General features: G+C 38.5%; 1 protein-coding gene and 1 long non-coding RNA gene across 11 annotated transcripts in view; one reads left to right on the top strand and one right to left on the bottom strand.

Annotated features, from left to right (window-relative positions):
- NKAIN2 (sodium/potassium transporting ATPase interacting 2) overlaps positions 1–16,655 on the bottom strand; it is a 1,022,574-nt gene that overhangs the window by 23,579 nt on the left and 982,340 nt on the right. For all 6 annotated transcript variants that reach the window (XR_008548836.2, XR_008548837.1, XR_008548835.1 and 3 more), the window contains one exon: positions 10,618–10,678. Coding sequence is in view for 3 of the 6 variants with exons in the window: in XM_063813414.1 (XP_063669484.1) it covers positions 10,618–10,678 (61 nt within the window). In the remaining 3 variants the exon portion in view is untranslated. The remainder of the gene's footprint in view (positions 1–10,617; positions 10,679–16,655) is intronic.
- Positions 1–16,655, top strand: part of LOC104006968 (uncharacterized) — a 314,849-nt gene that overhangs the window by 160,030 nt on the left and 138,164 nt on the right. The window lies entirely within an intron of this gene.

Genomic DNA, 16,655 nt, shown 5'->3' with positions numbered 1-16,655 from the left:
TCTAACATTTTTATTGGTATTTGGGAAAGCTGAAACTAGATTTCCTATATGGAGTTCATTAAAAGAACTTAAGATCATTCCTGTGTGACTTACGGTGTACCTTTGGTCAATATGGATCCGAAAAGTAGTACCTTTTAAAAAAGGCATGGCTGTCTTTGTTAAGTTCTACGTAGTCCTCTAATTTATCCCTTAGGTTTCAGCTGAATCGTCATGTCTTCGGGGAAGAATTTCTTTCCCTCTTCTAAACTGCATGAGTTCTTCTTGGAATCATTCCCATGGCACCTCCATCCCCTTTCCTTGTCTGAACTTTCATCAAGCTTTACTGTAATTTCTCTTTCGCTCGTAAATTGTGCACTGGATTGTAGGCGCCATTGGTTCCCTGCTTTATCCCTAGTGACAATACATAGCCTACCACCCAGTAGTTGCTCAATAAATATTTGTTAAAAGAATCTCTCTCAGGTATCACAGTGAAGTGACATGGAAAGTATACTTCGAATCTTGACATCGATGTTCTGCTCCCAGTTCTGCCTCTAAATGATTGTTTAACTTTGAGCAAGTCAATTTGAGTGTCCCTTTCCTTAACTGTAAAATTGGGGGATTACAGTAGGTGACCACTAATATTGTTCATAACTTTATGATTATACACAATTCCATATTTCTGGGATTAGTTCACATACGAATGTTAGCAATATAATATTTAAAATGAGCAAATCCACAAAGGCATAATGAATGAAAAAAATTAGTGCAAAGGAGTTATTTCCATCTGCTTGTTACTATTATGCGTTGATTTTACTAAGTGAGTTTCCAGAAAGATTAGCTGCTGAAAATGGCAATTGGAAACTGAGGCATGAATGGGAAAACAGAATGATGAAAAAGTTGGGGCCTTGGATAGGACAGTCGGGTTGACGGGTTTGGAGCCAACAGAAATACTGTCCCCTGTTCCGTTTAATTCAGTGGTGAAGGTGTATGGATGTGTGACTGTGTGCTTCCCTTTTGCAGTGCCACACTTGGGAATTCAACATCAGCTTCATTAGTTACAAAGGCAGCAATCCATATCCAATTTTCATTTTGTAGCAGGATTGTTAACGTATAAACTACACTCTTTGCTGAAAACATTTGCAATTAATCCTATAAACAAACAAACAAACAAGCAAATGCAAATGTTACACTGCCTGCCCCTGCCAACCCCACTGACTCTGAGGTCTGGTCACCATTTATTATACTCAAAAATGAATTGAAATTCCCACTTTGGCCCTAACCTAATTTTCAAGTGATAATAGGCATGGATTCCCAGAAGCACTCTGTGCCTCTTGATAGTAACATCCTAATTTCCTTTCCCGGTAAATGTTTTAAGTAAGATTTTAGCACCAAAGGAAATTAAACTTTAAATTAATCGTAATTATAAAATGCCAGCACTGATTTTTGTCTTCAGCCTAATTACTTTCCATTATTTAAACAAACCGCACCTCCTGTGAGCTTTAAGTTTGTTTCTCTTTCACTCCCTGCCACACAACGCCAACCAGTCATAGCGGAGGCCTCCCTGAGTATCTTCTGCCAGAGCAGCCTCATTTAAATGTCACACAGGATTGAGGGTTTGCCTCCAGCTCGCTTATTTCCAAGGCTCTCTTTCAGTAGCTAGGTGTAGGCTGCTTTGCTCAGATGTTTTCATTCCGCATACCTGGTGGCCATCCTTAGAGATCTAGTGTTTCTTAGCCCTCCTGCTGTTAAGAAGGAGACCTCTGAACACAGCCTTCTGTTTCTATGAGATGCCACTTCTAAAACTAAAGCAGAACCGGGCGTAAGGAAGTGGGCACCGGCCAACATCATTCATCAAGAGCCTAACTTTGAATGTCATCTTCTCAGCATGTCTCTGATTTGGAGGGCTTTTAAAGAGACTTCATTTTCCTGTGCCAGCGTTTTGTCTTGCTCTCATTTGTTGTTTGGAGATGGGACTAAAGAATCCCAGTGATTTTATTTTGTGAGTGTGTATGTCAACATTCTGCTGCAAAAATCACCCCACTTTTCCGCTACTTGAATGCTTTCTTTCTCGTGCCATTATCCATGAGAAGGTAGAGAGAGATGGTGAGGTAGCTAGTCCAGGACACCCACTGCTGGTAGGCTGTAGGGGTCTGCACCACTGGAAGAAACAGAGTCAGCAAAATCAAGGTTTTTGTTCATTCATTTCTGTAAATGTCACTACTTTCTCCTCCTTCAAGTCACATGGTTTCTTTTTTATTAAGGCTATTAAAACAACATCAGTATTCTTCATCTGCTGGATAACTTCAACTTACCCTGCCAGAAATATTCTTTGCATAAAAAATACCTCTTTTGTTACACCCCAGTTAAAGGCCCTCCTTTGCTTATCTGAATATTGTTACCTCTATATTGTGTTGTAGAAACAAAGCTCTGATTGTTCTTAATTAACAGAGGAGAGAGAATGAATCAGCTTCTTTCCCCTCATATTCTTGACTCGGAAATATCAGATTTATTTAACGATGAACATAGTGTGTGTGTGTGTGTGTGTGTGTGTGTATGTGTATGAGTGACAAGCAATATAGAATAATGGAGGCGATATTATGAGAAAAGAAAGAAAATAAGAAGTGAATGTTGAAGAATCAGACTCAGTTTTGACCTGAATATCCAAATTTAAAAATATAGCTTATGTGTTTTCTGTTAGATGATCACAAGAGGGAGCAATTTAATAGAAGGCTGAAAAACAAACCATTGCTCACCAATCTGGGGAGATTATGTGAAAATTATTACATGTATCACTGTTGGAGAATGCTGTTGTCACTAATAGGAACTTGAATTTGATTGACAGGAGGAAAATTTGCATGTAGCATCTGTCTCAGGTGTTGATCACTTAGTTTTATACATGGCAGCATGTCTTTCTTCCTCTTGTTTAGAAAATGACAGGTGCTTTATTCAAATTACTTATTCATTTACTCGGAATACATTGAATTCTGAGGAGATGTCATATTTCCTTGGCAGTTTCCATAAAGGTCAAGGAATGTTTGTGGAGATCCAATTGATTCATTCATTTATTTTGCAAATACTTCCTGAGTCCTCTTCTAGGTTGAGGATTTGGTAGATGCTAAGGATACAGCAGGGAACAAGACGGGGTGGATCTTGGTGGTGTCTCCTACTATTCTTCCATCCTGAGTGAATCAGTGTGTACTGTATTTGAATGTCGGAAGGTCATGAATGAGCTAGTGGCTTTGGGCAAGTCATTTAATCTTTCTGGGCCTATAAAATTAAAGTGCTGAAATAGAGCAGTAGGCAGGTTTCCATCATTTTTAACCCAGTACAACTCATAGTTCAAAACAAATCATAAGCAGAACAAATCGAAATTAAATTAAATAAATGCAGTAACTTCTGTGCTTTGGGCAGAGGGGGGAATGGGAAGGAAAGGTGAAAGATGACACCTTTTTCACCTTGGCCCCACTAGGATTCTGTAGGCATAGCGAGAGATTAGTGGCGTGCAAAGCCTGGGTCTTCAGGCTTTGTGATCCTGTTCAGAGATAACAAAATAAATACCAAGTTTTGGTTTAGTGGGAAACTGGCAGATATGGACAAAATTTTTTCAGTCAGTCACCATCAAATTCATAAGACAAATGTTATCAAGAGAAGATAAATTAGTAAGATACTAAGATTATGTTAAATTTTACTTGATTGCTTCAGTATGATGCCAGATAAGTAAAATAACATATTCTTCTCACAATTCTCCCTGTCAACCTGGCACCCAAGAACTTGGCACCTTTTCTGAACTTCTAATCGTCTCCTCTTAGGTTATGTTTGAAGAGTGATTTATAAATGTGAAAGAAAGCTCAGACTACCAAACAGAATGTATGATATGGCCCTAACAATCAGATGGGAGGAATGCAGTTAGATGATAGATAGATAGATAGATAGATAGATAATAGATAGATAAGAAGAAAGGAAGAAAAGAAGAGAGGATGAAAGGAAGGAAAAAGGGAAGGGAGGAAGGAAGGAAGGAAGGTAAGAAGGGAGGCAGGCAGGCAGGCACATAATATACCAAAATTTGAACTGAGTATCAGAACTCAGAATTATGGGGTTATTTTAATTTTCCTTTTTTTATTTATCTGTATTGTCTATGCTTTCTGCATTCCTTTATAGACAGGAAGAAACAAATATTTTTTTTCAAGGGGAAATAGTTTTCCCTGCTCCCATGTCTACCCTCCCCCATGGTTGAGAGTATGCGATTGTGCTCAAAGAACTGCATTCAAATCCAATGATCCTTACAAACTGGAGAAATGATAAAAACATACAGAATGGAATTCAATATACAGAAGTGTGGGCCAGCAGGCTTTAGAAGAAAAATCAAACAAAAATAACAGAAAATTATTAGCCCCAGAGAAGTGAATAATTTCCTGTGGTTTTCTTTTCAAATGAAAGATTCAATAAATTGATTGTGACTTTTATCCCAAGGCCAGTTGATTTTGAGGAATTCAGGACAGGTTTTGATGCATTTGTGCTTGGTTGGTGTAAATATGCATGTGTCTAACTCCAAGTTTAAGCATCTTGAATTCATTTTTCTGCATTGATTTCAAAATAAGTCCCTTAGGATATTATTTTTTAAATGATATTCCATGTCTCTCTCTAGATGATTTCATCATTAAACAACATTTGCAAATACATTGAATCTCTTTTAGCAAAGAAAATGACTACTTAGTAAAATGAACCCATTTGCTAGAGGACCAACATTTAGTTTTAGTTTAACTATTAAGCCAATGATTTACAAGAATACATAATAAAAATTGAGAAGTAATAAAAATTGAGAAGTCATATGATGATTTCTTTTTTTTTTTTTTTTTTTTTGCTAACATGGATTAGCAATATTTTCCGTGGCTGCATGGCTTCCTTTTAATTGCCACGTCGAACAGTGCTAATAAAGCACTGAGGACAATTCCTGCTTCTATCACTGTGAGTGGACATCCAACTGCAGTGGGGAATAAACCGAGGATGAAGTGAGACAGAAGAGCCACATTTATAATAAAAGGCACACCCGACCAGGAATCTCCAAACATTTTCTTTCTTTACAGAATAGTGTAAAAGAGAACAAGTAGAGGGGAATAGAAGACGGGAGGCCATAAGGAAAGCTCTGCATGGCTGGTGACAGATGAGACAGCAGAGAGCCCTGCCACAAAGACAGCACAGCGAGATGCCTGCTTTCCTGGAGAAAGCCTTTTCTCCCAAGATGTATCACTGCCTTTTCATGAACAAATATATGAAAGTATGTTGTTAAGGTGGCCCACTCAAATAGGGTTCTAAGGTCAAGCCACATCCTCTAGAGCAGGGACCTCAGCTTTTATCCTGGTGAGAAGCTACTCATCTAGAGGCAGATCACCCCACAGCAGGAGATCTTGAGCGGGAATTCCTGCCTGGTGGCAGTCAGTATGGAGCTGGCCTGGCAGCAATACAGCCCTGAAGCCTCTTACCCACAGGCATCTGATGGGCCAGTGAGCTGCATCTATCCTCAATCTGTGCCCCACAGATATTTTCAAGTGTCCAGGACACACGTGGAGTGTGTGTGCGTGTGTGTGTATTTGGATGTGGACTGAATTGTGATCCCCCTCAAATTCATATGTTGAAGGCCTAACTCCTAATATGCCTGACTATATTTGGAAATTGGCCCTTTGAAGAGGTAATGAAGGTTAAATGGGGTCATAAGGATAGGGCCCTAATCCAACAGAAAGTGCCGTCTACAAGGCAAAGACAGAGGCCTCAGGATAAACCAAACCTGAGGTTTCTAACACCTAGATTTTGGAGAGCAAATTTCTGTTGTTTAAGCCACTATGTCTGTGGTATGTTTTTATGGCATCCCTAGCTAACTAATTCATGGGGGAAGGAGTGTCACATCTAATTTGGGATCTCTGCTCTGAGGGTTGCTGTCATCTCCTGGTAGGTACAGCAGATGGCAGTGACACCCTGTGAGTCTGCACAACCAGCTGGCCTGCCAAACTGTGGCTCTGGCTTAGATAACTAAAGGGTCAGAGATGTAAACTTCAAGGTCCAGATTTTTTTCAATGGAAAAAAACAGAAACCCTTGCAATATAGTGTCTGCTATGATGTAAATGTTAGTGTCCCTCCCCAATTCATATTTTGAAACATAATCACCAATGTAATGGTGTTAGGAGGTAGGGCCTGTAGGAGGTGGTTATGTCATGACAGTGGAGCCCTCAGAAATGGGATTAGTGACCTTCTAAAAGAGGCCCCGGAGGGCTGCCTTGCCTCTTTTCCACATGTGAGGCTACAGCAAGAAGGTATCACCTATGAGCAAGGAAACCAGCCCTCACTAGAAGCCATATCTGCCGTTACCTTGATGGACTTTCCAGCCCCCAAAACTGTGAGAAATAAATTTCTGTCATTTATAAGCCACCTTACTTATAATATGTTGCTATAGTACCCCAAAGGAACTAAAACAGTATCTCTATAAATATCAATCAAACTGGGCCCTGGAAGAGTAATGAGATACTGCTTAAAAGGATACATAAGGGAAAAAAGTTCCCAGGCATTTGATGTTCATGAGCCTAACTCTCTGTTTCAATGATGATTTATTGGTATTTCATTGGGTCTAGGCTTGAGTCTTTGCTCATTGAGCTCAAACCCTCTCCATTGCTTCCTGGAGGTTTCTGCCTCTTTCCTCTGAAGTTTCCTGGATACACCTGTTGCTGTGAAGCTGAGGTATCAGAACTGAGCACATAACTGATCAGCTTCATGTTAACTTCAAGAACATTTTGTCCAATTGCCATCATTGGGCCCTTATCTCCACAGCCATTCTAAGCACAAGCTACAGAGCCAAAACTGTCCTCTGTTCCTTATAAGGCTCTTAGTAATGGAAACTTAACCAATTTGGCAAGCAGGTAGCTAGCACCTACTCCTGCCACTATGTTTCACTGCAAATAATGATGCATTATTGCAAATCCACACTGGGCAAAAATAGGCACATAGAGACCCTCTCAGTGTTAACATGTACATTAAATCCCTCCCATGTTTCAGGGTTTGCTTGAGAGTGGTTTTATTTTAACCTTTCACCCAACTTTTTAAGGATCAGGATAATTTTTTGTAATATAATTACCAAAATGATACAGAAATGTCAAACCTTTTTTACTCTATGGATCGGAAGTCATATGTCCAGGCATCGTCTGAGGATAAACATCAGGCAAGTGATTACATACAGAGAATATCAACCCAAAGCATTGTAACCAAAAGATACTCATAACTGTCTAGGTGTGAATGACTACAAGTAAATGAACCTAACTGAAAGTAACCAAAGACAACTGGACAGACAGCCAGCCCAAATGAACATCTCCTCCCACCTGTTTACTAGTCCCATGAACATCTGAGGCAAGCGTCAGTCTACTTGTATATAAAAATTTAGAAGAGTTCATATTTTGCGCACTGAGCAATAAGACTAACATGATAAAACGTGTCTTTGAGAAGTCTGCTTGTGTTTTGGATTAATAAAGGCAGATGTGGTGTGTGGTCAAGATACACATAAAAACATATATGTTATTTTTTGGAGTCTTTCAGGGGAAAAAGCCTTATTAGATGATTGAGAGATAACTTGATCTTTCAACAGATATTGGTGACTTTGAATCTCCTTGAATTTACATTGCTTTGGCCAAAACTTGATTTAGGGCAGAATTCCCTTAGAAGAATTCTCCAGAATATCAAGTGCTTTTTTCTGGAGGTGTCCAGGTTGGAGAGGGGCGGGGGTTGATGAAAAACAGGAGTCTTGTGTTCAAATATTTTGGGAGACTTGCATTAACCATACTTTTAATTTCTATAAATTGATGCTTTAACATCTACAAAATGACCACTAGCTTTTTCCAAGTAAGCCCTGGCTCATCCCCAAAAAACATGTGGAGACTTTAGATAGCTCTAAACCTATGCATTAATAGTCACAGTGAACATGAATTTCATGGGGCGCAACTTTGCAACATAGCTAACCTATCCTAATAAGCCTTCCTACCCTGCCTCATCCATTTCTTCTTGTAGGATTTGAACTAAAGGTTCTGCTCTCTCTCTGCCTCATGGCTGACCCCACTCCTTCCCCTGTGGGGCATGTGGTATTCTCCCCAGGGAACTGTGGATATAATCAAGCCTTAGAACTCTTTCTGGTTTTTCTCTTTGATCTGTATCTGGCCTCAAGGTAATGTGATTAAAACAAAACTGTGGGTTAGAAAACAAAAAAAAGGACATACTTTTTTCTGGCAGTACTCTCAGAAATGTTAATATATAAATGTGCATTCTAAATTTTCAGTGTCAAACTTACTTGGCTTTGGAATCTTTTTTTTTTTTTTTTTTTTTTTGAGCAGTATGTCTTGTGGAACTAGCATTTCTGAGATTTCCTTTGAGAGGTGCTATTCTGGTAAAATACTGATAATGCATGTAGGAGACATGGTATGTCAGTAAGTATTGTCTGAAGATAAAAACGCACTGGTATCATTGTGAAATGAAATCAAACAACATAGCCCAGAGAAAGCCCAACTTCCATATGAAAATCAACTGGGGACTTCCCCTTCATCAGGGATTTGGCACACAGACACTGAATGGTAATATCTCAATGAACTTACATAGTTTGTTTGGTCCACACATTTTAAAATCCGTATATATTTTGCCTTTCCTAATCTTTGAATAAATCTTTTCTGTATAAGACAAGTGCTTACTGGATGTCTTCTCTTGTATAGGCGCTAGGTACCTCAAACTCAACCTGTGCAAACTGAACTAGTGATCTTATTCCCATTTTTCTTCACAAGTGGCAATTCCATCTACCCATTCACTTGCATCAGATACCCAGTAATCTAACAGTCTCCTCTTTCTCCCTTATCACAGTACCCACCATTGCCCACTAATCATGTCATTTCGGCATGTCTCATGGCACATCTATCCTCTCTATCTCCAATACTGATCCTTGTCCAGATTCACATTATCTCATGTCTCACTTGCATGGTGTCTTAACTAGTTCTCTTTTCCCTAATCTTTCCCCCTCTTGAGTCTCTTCTTTATAATGATGCTAATGTATTTTTTCTAAAGTACATTTTTGATTATGTTAATCTCTTTTTATAAGCTACCTGCTCTTTCATCTGTGATTTTATTATATAAAGCCCAAACTCCTTAATCTTTCATACCCATTTTTCTACTATCTCACCCATACTTGTTTTTCCAATTTTCTCCAGCTGTCTACCTGTAGCACAGGAAACAAATTCAGTCACATTAATCTGGCCGTGATATGCTTTTTCACCTTTTGCCTGGGACCACCCCTCACTTCCATACCAGCTACACAATAAAGATCTATTCATCTTTCTAGATCAAGCTCAAAACTGTTCTCTATAAACCTTCTCCTGATCTCTTTCTTCTCTTTACCCACAGCGTGCACTACACAGTTTCATACTTATTTGCTCATATGTTTGTTTTACCCTACTAGTTGGCAAGTTCCTACAGGTAAAATATTATGTATGACTCATCCTAAAATCTCCAAAGGCTGACATAGCACTTGAAATACTGAGGAATATTTTACAAATGCTTATTTAGTGAAAGGACCATTATTTCCTTTTATATATGAAATAAATTATATACTGTATACTTCTGATTTTATATCATGTATGAGTGTGATTGAAAAGTGCCTCTTCTACATTAATCACTTGATATTGCCTCTTCCTTTCCAGTATAATTGGAAAGGGAAGAAGAAACATATATTTATCTTTGGATGTTTTCCTCAAATCACCATATTCTCACCTTCCTCTTTCCTTACTGTTTCAAAAACTCAACATTATAAATATTTTTTGAAACCAAGAAAGATGATTCCCAATTCTGATTTTTCCTCAGAGTAAATGTAACTACATAGGCAATTATTCATGATAGTACCCTCAGAGAATAGAAGTACTTTCCCCAGTTCTCCTGTTTTAGATCCTTAGGGGCAGGGATGGAATGAAACCTTCTACCCTCCATGTTTCGGAGAGCAGAGAACAACAGAGCCACTGGGAGGATTGTAAGAGGGTACTGTGATCTAAACTCTGGATCAAGCAATATGTCTCAATGTTGAGACTTTGACATAGTTAGAGTTCTAGCCATTTGTGTCAAATAGTAGGAACAAAAAGGACAGATGGACATTTGGTTTCCCAAAGACAAATTCTCTGAATTAATCTGAAGTCAGTTTTTATAAGAATCTTAGCAACTATTACAAATTGTTGATTTTGGGGATTTGTAGTCTTGGGTAAAACTGGTTAGTTATCAATACCTAATAAAGGGATCATAAAAAAGAGAATGGTCAAGTTAGCCACATTTTAAAATCATTTCCATCTCCAATCTCCCATCTCTGTTCCCTACTAGAATTGTTTATAAGAGGAAACGATTTTTAAAAGGTCTTCAATGAAAAGAAAGAAGTTATGTTTTCAAAATGGGTGCTTCTCCATTCTTCAGTTTGCTGGATACTGTTATGAGAGACACTTTAGTCTGATGGGCACAAAAGGCTTATTTTCCATTCTAATGCTGTGTTGTGGGATCTTGTCTGAGGAATAGGAAGGCTAAGTAGGAGGCAGTAAAGGAGATGCTTTGAACTTGAAAGAAACAGAATAGAGCTTTAATACTTACAGCTGTCCTCTTCTTCAGTTATACATTTCACAACATAACAGGCGTAGATGAAACCTGCCAGCTGAAACAAAACAGAGATGCTTTAGACATCAGACAAAGGCACCAACACCAGACCTCACTGGGGAGTGGCTTTTCAAAGTCAGGCAGTTTACAACCAGACTTAGGGCTCCAACCAACATGGCTCATCGGACTGGATCTTGACTCCAGTGTGGATTCCTCATTCAAATGATGCTCATCTGTGTTGTAAATACATATATTACTCTGTTTTTCTCTGACCTGCATTTATGTGTAAGATTTGATAATTGCCAGGCAATCTAAAACAAATTATTTTCAATACAGAAAAAGACTTATAACCATTCACTAATGGATTAACATTTGCATTTGTGCCAATCAACTTCTAGTTTACTTTTCATTAGCTCAGAGCCTACGATTCTAAAACTTGGACACCCACAGACCATCAGAAAAACGCTTTGAGGGAAGACATTAAGGTGATTCTGTGGTTTGTTGCATGGGTTCTTTGTAAGGAAAATGCAGATCTATAACAGGAGCCAGGGCATACTGAGTATAATTAAGACAATATGTTACAGAGAAGTGACGAGATGGACACCTATAAGTAGGGAGTATCATCAAAATGCATTGAATATGGCATTACACACATCGCATCGTCTTTTCTGAAACACTACAAAAAGGTCTGTGTGCTTGTAAAGGAGCACAGCAGTCATTTGATCTCTCTATTTTCTCAGATTGGGTGTTTTTGTATTCCTTCCTATTAGTACAATATTTACTTAGTCAACTTATGAGCGCTAGTCAAAAGAAACAAATATAATATCTGGATAACGGAAAACTATTTGTTTTCTTTTTTTGCAAATTGATCTAGTTTGGAGGAATCCTTAAAGGTATGTCCTCAAAATAGTGATGAAGATTATTCACAACGACATTTCAGACAGGCATTGATCTGGCTGAGGACCGACCCCACACAATAATATTTAGTGTGGGGAAGAAAACATTAGGAAAAGCTGCAGTCTTCAATCAGGAAGCAAAAGCACGGGAAAAAAAGGAACTGCCGCGACAAGCCTAATGAAGTTGTTTTTCATTAGATGACAGATAGTGATCTTCTGGAGGATGTGAGTGGAACATTTTAAGTCAAAGGGTACACTAATAGGTATTTAATGAGCACAGAACTGTTAGGAGACAAAGTGGCCTCTGGTGAAAAGAAACTTTTAAGTCCCTAATTTAGATTTGAGAGAGAAAGCACGTTCTGGCAGATTCTAGCTATCTTCCAAAAAGAACTGGCATAGGATAAAACAGTGGTCATTCCTGGACAATACAGGAAGCAGCAGTGCCCACATTGGGGAGGCAGAGTTGAAGGAAGAAGACTTATGCAACACAGTCTTCAAACGCTTTTGTTTTTAGATCCTGGAGGAGAGGGAAGGCATATCCCCTGCCCTCTCTACCCCCAACTGTAGTATCTGTACCAGTACACATCGTAGAGAGTCAAAAATAAATACCACTGATGCTATATCAGAAGAATGAGTTTTCTTTTTAAAAAATATTTTAGAAAACTCATCAAATCAGCATGTTTCTCTTTGAATTATATGTAGCTATTGGCAATAAGATAGTGATAGTAAGAACCACTTCTTTATATAATAGAGTCATCAAGGTCTTTGTTTTTTTGGGACTTATTTTTAGAGTTCCGAGTACTAATTAAAAACCAACGTCTCCTATTTTCCTGTTTGGCTTTAGCAAAGATTTTGATTTGTCCAAACTCAAATCACATAGTGATTTGAGCATTTTCATGGGTACTGGAAAAATAGAGATTATACTAACACATCGTGATCTTTTATCCACCAGGACCCATGAAAATGCTCTTTTTATGGAGTGAGCCAGTGCCATGGGTGCTTGTCATTGGTACTTGGATCTGGCTGTGTCTAGGTAAAGGGCCTATGGGTTTGGTTAAATCCCCTTGGTATTGCTTATAGCTTCACCTCTTCCTCCACATTGAGTTCTTACTATATGTGGCTAAATGTTACAGGTTTATCAATAGTTTTCCTCTTCTTTTCAGTGTTAAATGCTTATTAAATTATTTGTAAAGCAATTTGTCCTAATTACAAACTGTTTTAAAAAAATTCTTACTCTTCAATTCATTTCTTTGAAATGAAAATCTAGGTAATAAGCATCGATACATTCTGAGATTCATGGCCAATAAGTTTAAACTTCTCATTAAAGTGTCACTAGAGTCTTGATTATTAAGTGTACTCTCCCAGAATGCAGCTAAGGCAATGCACTGCACTGCATTCTGCTTACCAGTTATCTTTTAATTATATTCATTTTCATTCTTTAACTACCTGGGGAGCTCCTTTGATATAAAAGTAAATCCTGCTGCATTTTGTTACAAAAGCTTGCTGATTAAGAGAACTTCAGCTTTTAAATTGGTCACTTCTAACTACAAATGGAAATTTGTGTCCCCCAAATTAACCAAGATTCATAAACTCTGCTATCTTCCAATTATCCTACACAATATAAATTTCTAATTTAATTTTACCTCCCCAGTGGCAATTTATAAAATTTACCTATAGAAAGGGGTTTCAGATTATTTCCCACAATTCTGAATGTCTCTGATATGGTTTGGCTGTGTCCTCACCCAAATCTCATCTTGAACTGTAGTTCCCATAACCCCCATGTGTTGTGGGAGGGACCTGGTGGGAGGTAATCGAATCATGGGAGCAGTTACCTTCATGCCGTTCTCATGATAGTGTGTGAGTTCTCAAAAGATCTGATGGTTTTATAAGGGACTTTTCTCCTCCTTTGCTCTCATTCTTCTCCTTGCTGCCACCATCTGAAGAAGGTCTTTGCTTCCCCTTCTGTCTTGATTGTAAATTTCCTGAGGCCTCCCCAGCCATGCTGAACTGTGAGTCAATTTAACTTCTTTCCTTTTTAAATTACCCAGTCTCGGGTATGTCTTTATTAGCAGTGTGAGAACAGACGAATCCAATCTCCTATAACATGCAACTCTTCTAATTGCTACCTGGGCTACAATGATGAACTAAAGCAGAGTTCTAGTCACCACTGACATTTTGGGTTGGGAAGTACTTTTTTATTGAGGCTGTTATGTGTTGTCAATGTTTAAACAATAACATCCTACAATCAAGACTGTCAACAATTGAGGCAATAAAAATATCTCTAGACATTGTCACAGGCCCTCTAAAAGGCAAAATTTCCCCTGATCAGAGCCATTGTTTGAAATATAGTCCTAGCTTTAAGGAGTTTGCAATTTTGTAGCAGGTATACATATAACTGTAATTTGAAGTCGATTTAGGTAAATCTTCAGAAAGAAGGAAGAAAATTGTACTCCTAATAAGTGACAACAAACAGTAGATTGGACACTTTCATGTGTTAGCCCATTAATCCTCTCAAACACCCTTGGAAGAGCATTTTATGTATTTTTGCTGATGACACCAAAATGGGATTTGCTTTTCCAGAGTGAGATTATCAAACAGGAAAGATACGGGTTGTGTTTAGGTAAGAGCCAGTAGTTACATCTGATGAGAGTTTGGGGACTTCATACTAGAACAATGGAAGCAAAGCTGTGAAGACCAGATTAGGGCCATAATCAGTGGGCCTCCAGTGTGTCAAATTGCCAATGGAACTATGCCATTTTTCTACACAATGAGCGGAAGGAGCACCCCCTACAAAAGTATAACATTTTTCATGGGTCCAAATCCTTCCTGATGTGATACTTGTCTTCCTTTCTAGCCTCATTTCTCACCAATCCTTGTCAGAATTGATGTCAGTAGAAAGCTGTTGGTAGCTTGCTGACATCTATCAGGTAGCTTTCCTTCTCTGTTCCTTAACTCATTTTCCCAGTCTGCCAACAAAGAATGCTAATGCCCTGTACCTCTTCCTTCCCCTCCCTAGTCAGCCTTGCACCTCCAGTAATGAGTAATTCTAACTCATCCTTTTTTTGCATTTTTTTTTGAAAACAGAGTCCTGAGTTGCTAAGCTGGATATAAAGCTTTACATGGCAGTACTGCCTGCTTACTTCCCAGGTCTTCTTTTTAATTTTTTAATTCACTGTTATTTTAAGTTCTAGGGTTCATATGTAGGTTTGTTATACAGGTAAACTTGTGTCATGGGGGTTTGTTGTACAGATTATTTCATCTCCCAGGTATTAAGCTGACCTTAAAGAATGAGTTAATATCCATCAGGAAAAACAACTAATGGATACTAATTCATTCTTTAAGGCTGAATAAAGGTGCTGCTTCCTCCAAGAACTGGTAATCCATTCTCGGAGTAGGTTGGTGCTTGGCACTTTTGAGATAGACCTTGAGAGGTGGGAGGGCTTGAAAGGGAATAAAGAGGGGTACGGAGAGATGGAGAGTACATCTTCCAAATGGTGTTTAGACTAGAGCTGGGAAGAAATAGGGAGGAGGAAGTGGCCCAGTTCAGAGAAGCTTGGGCTGTATAAAGGGAAGTAACACGGCACAAAGCAGACAATAGAGGCTCATGTTGTTAGAGTAGATGTGAGTATCTGCAATTGAAAGAAAATAATTTTATTTTGTTCCTGATTTAAAGATGCTTAGAATAATAATGGAAGGGACCTGTGGCATTATCCTAGGCAAACACACAATTATCCACTAGTGAAAGAAATAAAATATTCTAGTTGTTTTAGTCTTTGTCATTCAAAGCAGAGCTAAGTATAAATTTTTTTTAATTTATCTTTTCACCTTCATGTATCTAATGTGATTTGTTCACTTCTAATTCACCTGGTAAGGAATTACATGTCATCTTGATATTATCACTGACTGGAAGGAAATGATATTTTCTCTGTATAACTAAATCAGATTAAAATTCTTTTTTGTATCCACAAACCAAATTATGATTGTATGTCCCAGAAATTCACTTAGAAGCTAATAGAAAAAATGAAACCAAAGCCTTTGGGTAAGTATTTTAAAAGATTTAATTGTAATAATTGAAAATATAGCAACCTTAGCGTTTAATCTATTACATTCTGGATTTCGGTTTCTGGGAAGTTGGAGCAATGGGAGGGATACCTTTCCCTATCTTTCCTATTAAGTATAACTAAAAACTGTGAACATTATATATATAACAATCACAAGAAGACTTTGAGGCAGACCAGCTATGGCCTTTGGCACTCAAAAAAGTACATGAGGGTGAATTCCATTATTATTATTATTTCATATACACCAGACTTACTTGGAGCTGAAGAAGCCTATAACTCCGAAATGCCAACAGGTACAGATTTTTTAAAAGCCCCAGTAAACACTTGCTGTCTCTAGCCAAAAGACCAGAGAAAAGGGAAAAGGCAGCCTAGCAAGACAGAAAGTTTTACAATGATAGTACCTCTTTGTTTTAGCCAACACCATAGAAAACAGAACAAAACAAAACAAAAACACAAAAATTGTAGCCTCACTCCCCACCCACAGCAACAAAGAGTAGGGAGCCAAGACTTCCCCACTGCCTCATGAGTAAGTAATCCAGACTTTTAGCCTCACGCTCCAGTAACAAGGCAGACACTCTCTTCTCCCCACTGGGGTGATGTCAGTGGAAGCTTAGTAGAAGATCAGGACTTTTACCAATGCCCAGCAGTACTGAGGCCAGTCCGCCACCCCCATGGCATCAGTGAAAGCCACCTTGGAGCAGTAATAAGGCTCTTGCCAGATATGGAGCCATCAGTCAGAGGCTAGTGGGGAGCAGGACCTTCCACAGCCTCCCAAACTTAATGAAAAGCCCTTCCCACCTTAAGTCTCAATGGAGGCTAAGTGGGAACCCTGGACTTCTATCCCCAATTGGCAGAAATAAGTCAGCATCCCTCCTTCTCTTATCAAAACAGCATCAGAGGAATCAACTAAAATGAAAGGTTTAATTAAGATCTAGGGTCTCATAGCATAATACCCCAAATGTCCATGTTTCAATTAAAAATTACTAATCATACCAACAATGAGGATGGCCTCAAACTGAATGAAAAGACAGCCAATGTAACCTAACCACAGAGGTGATAGAGATGTTACGATTTTCTG

This window comes from Pan troglodytes, chromosome 5 (assembly GCF_028858775.2).
Source record: "Pan troglodytes isolate AG18354 chromosome 5, NHGRI_mPanTro3-v2.0_pri, whole genome shotgun sequence".
NCBI classification, from domain to species: domain Eukaryota; kingdom Metazoa; phylum Chordata; class Mammalia; order Primates; family Hominidae; genus Pan; species Pan troglodytes.
The sequence above is the reverse complement of the archived record's forward strand: the minus strand, read 5'-3'. Positions and strand labels throughout refer to the sequence as shown.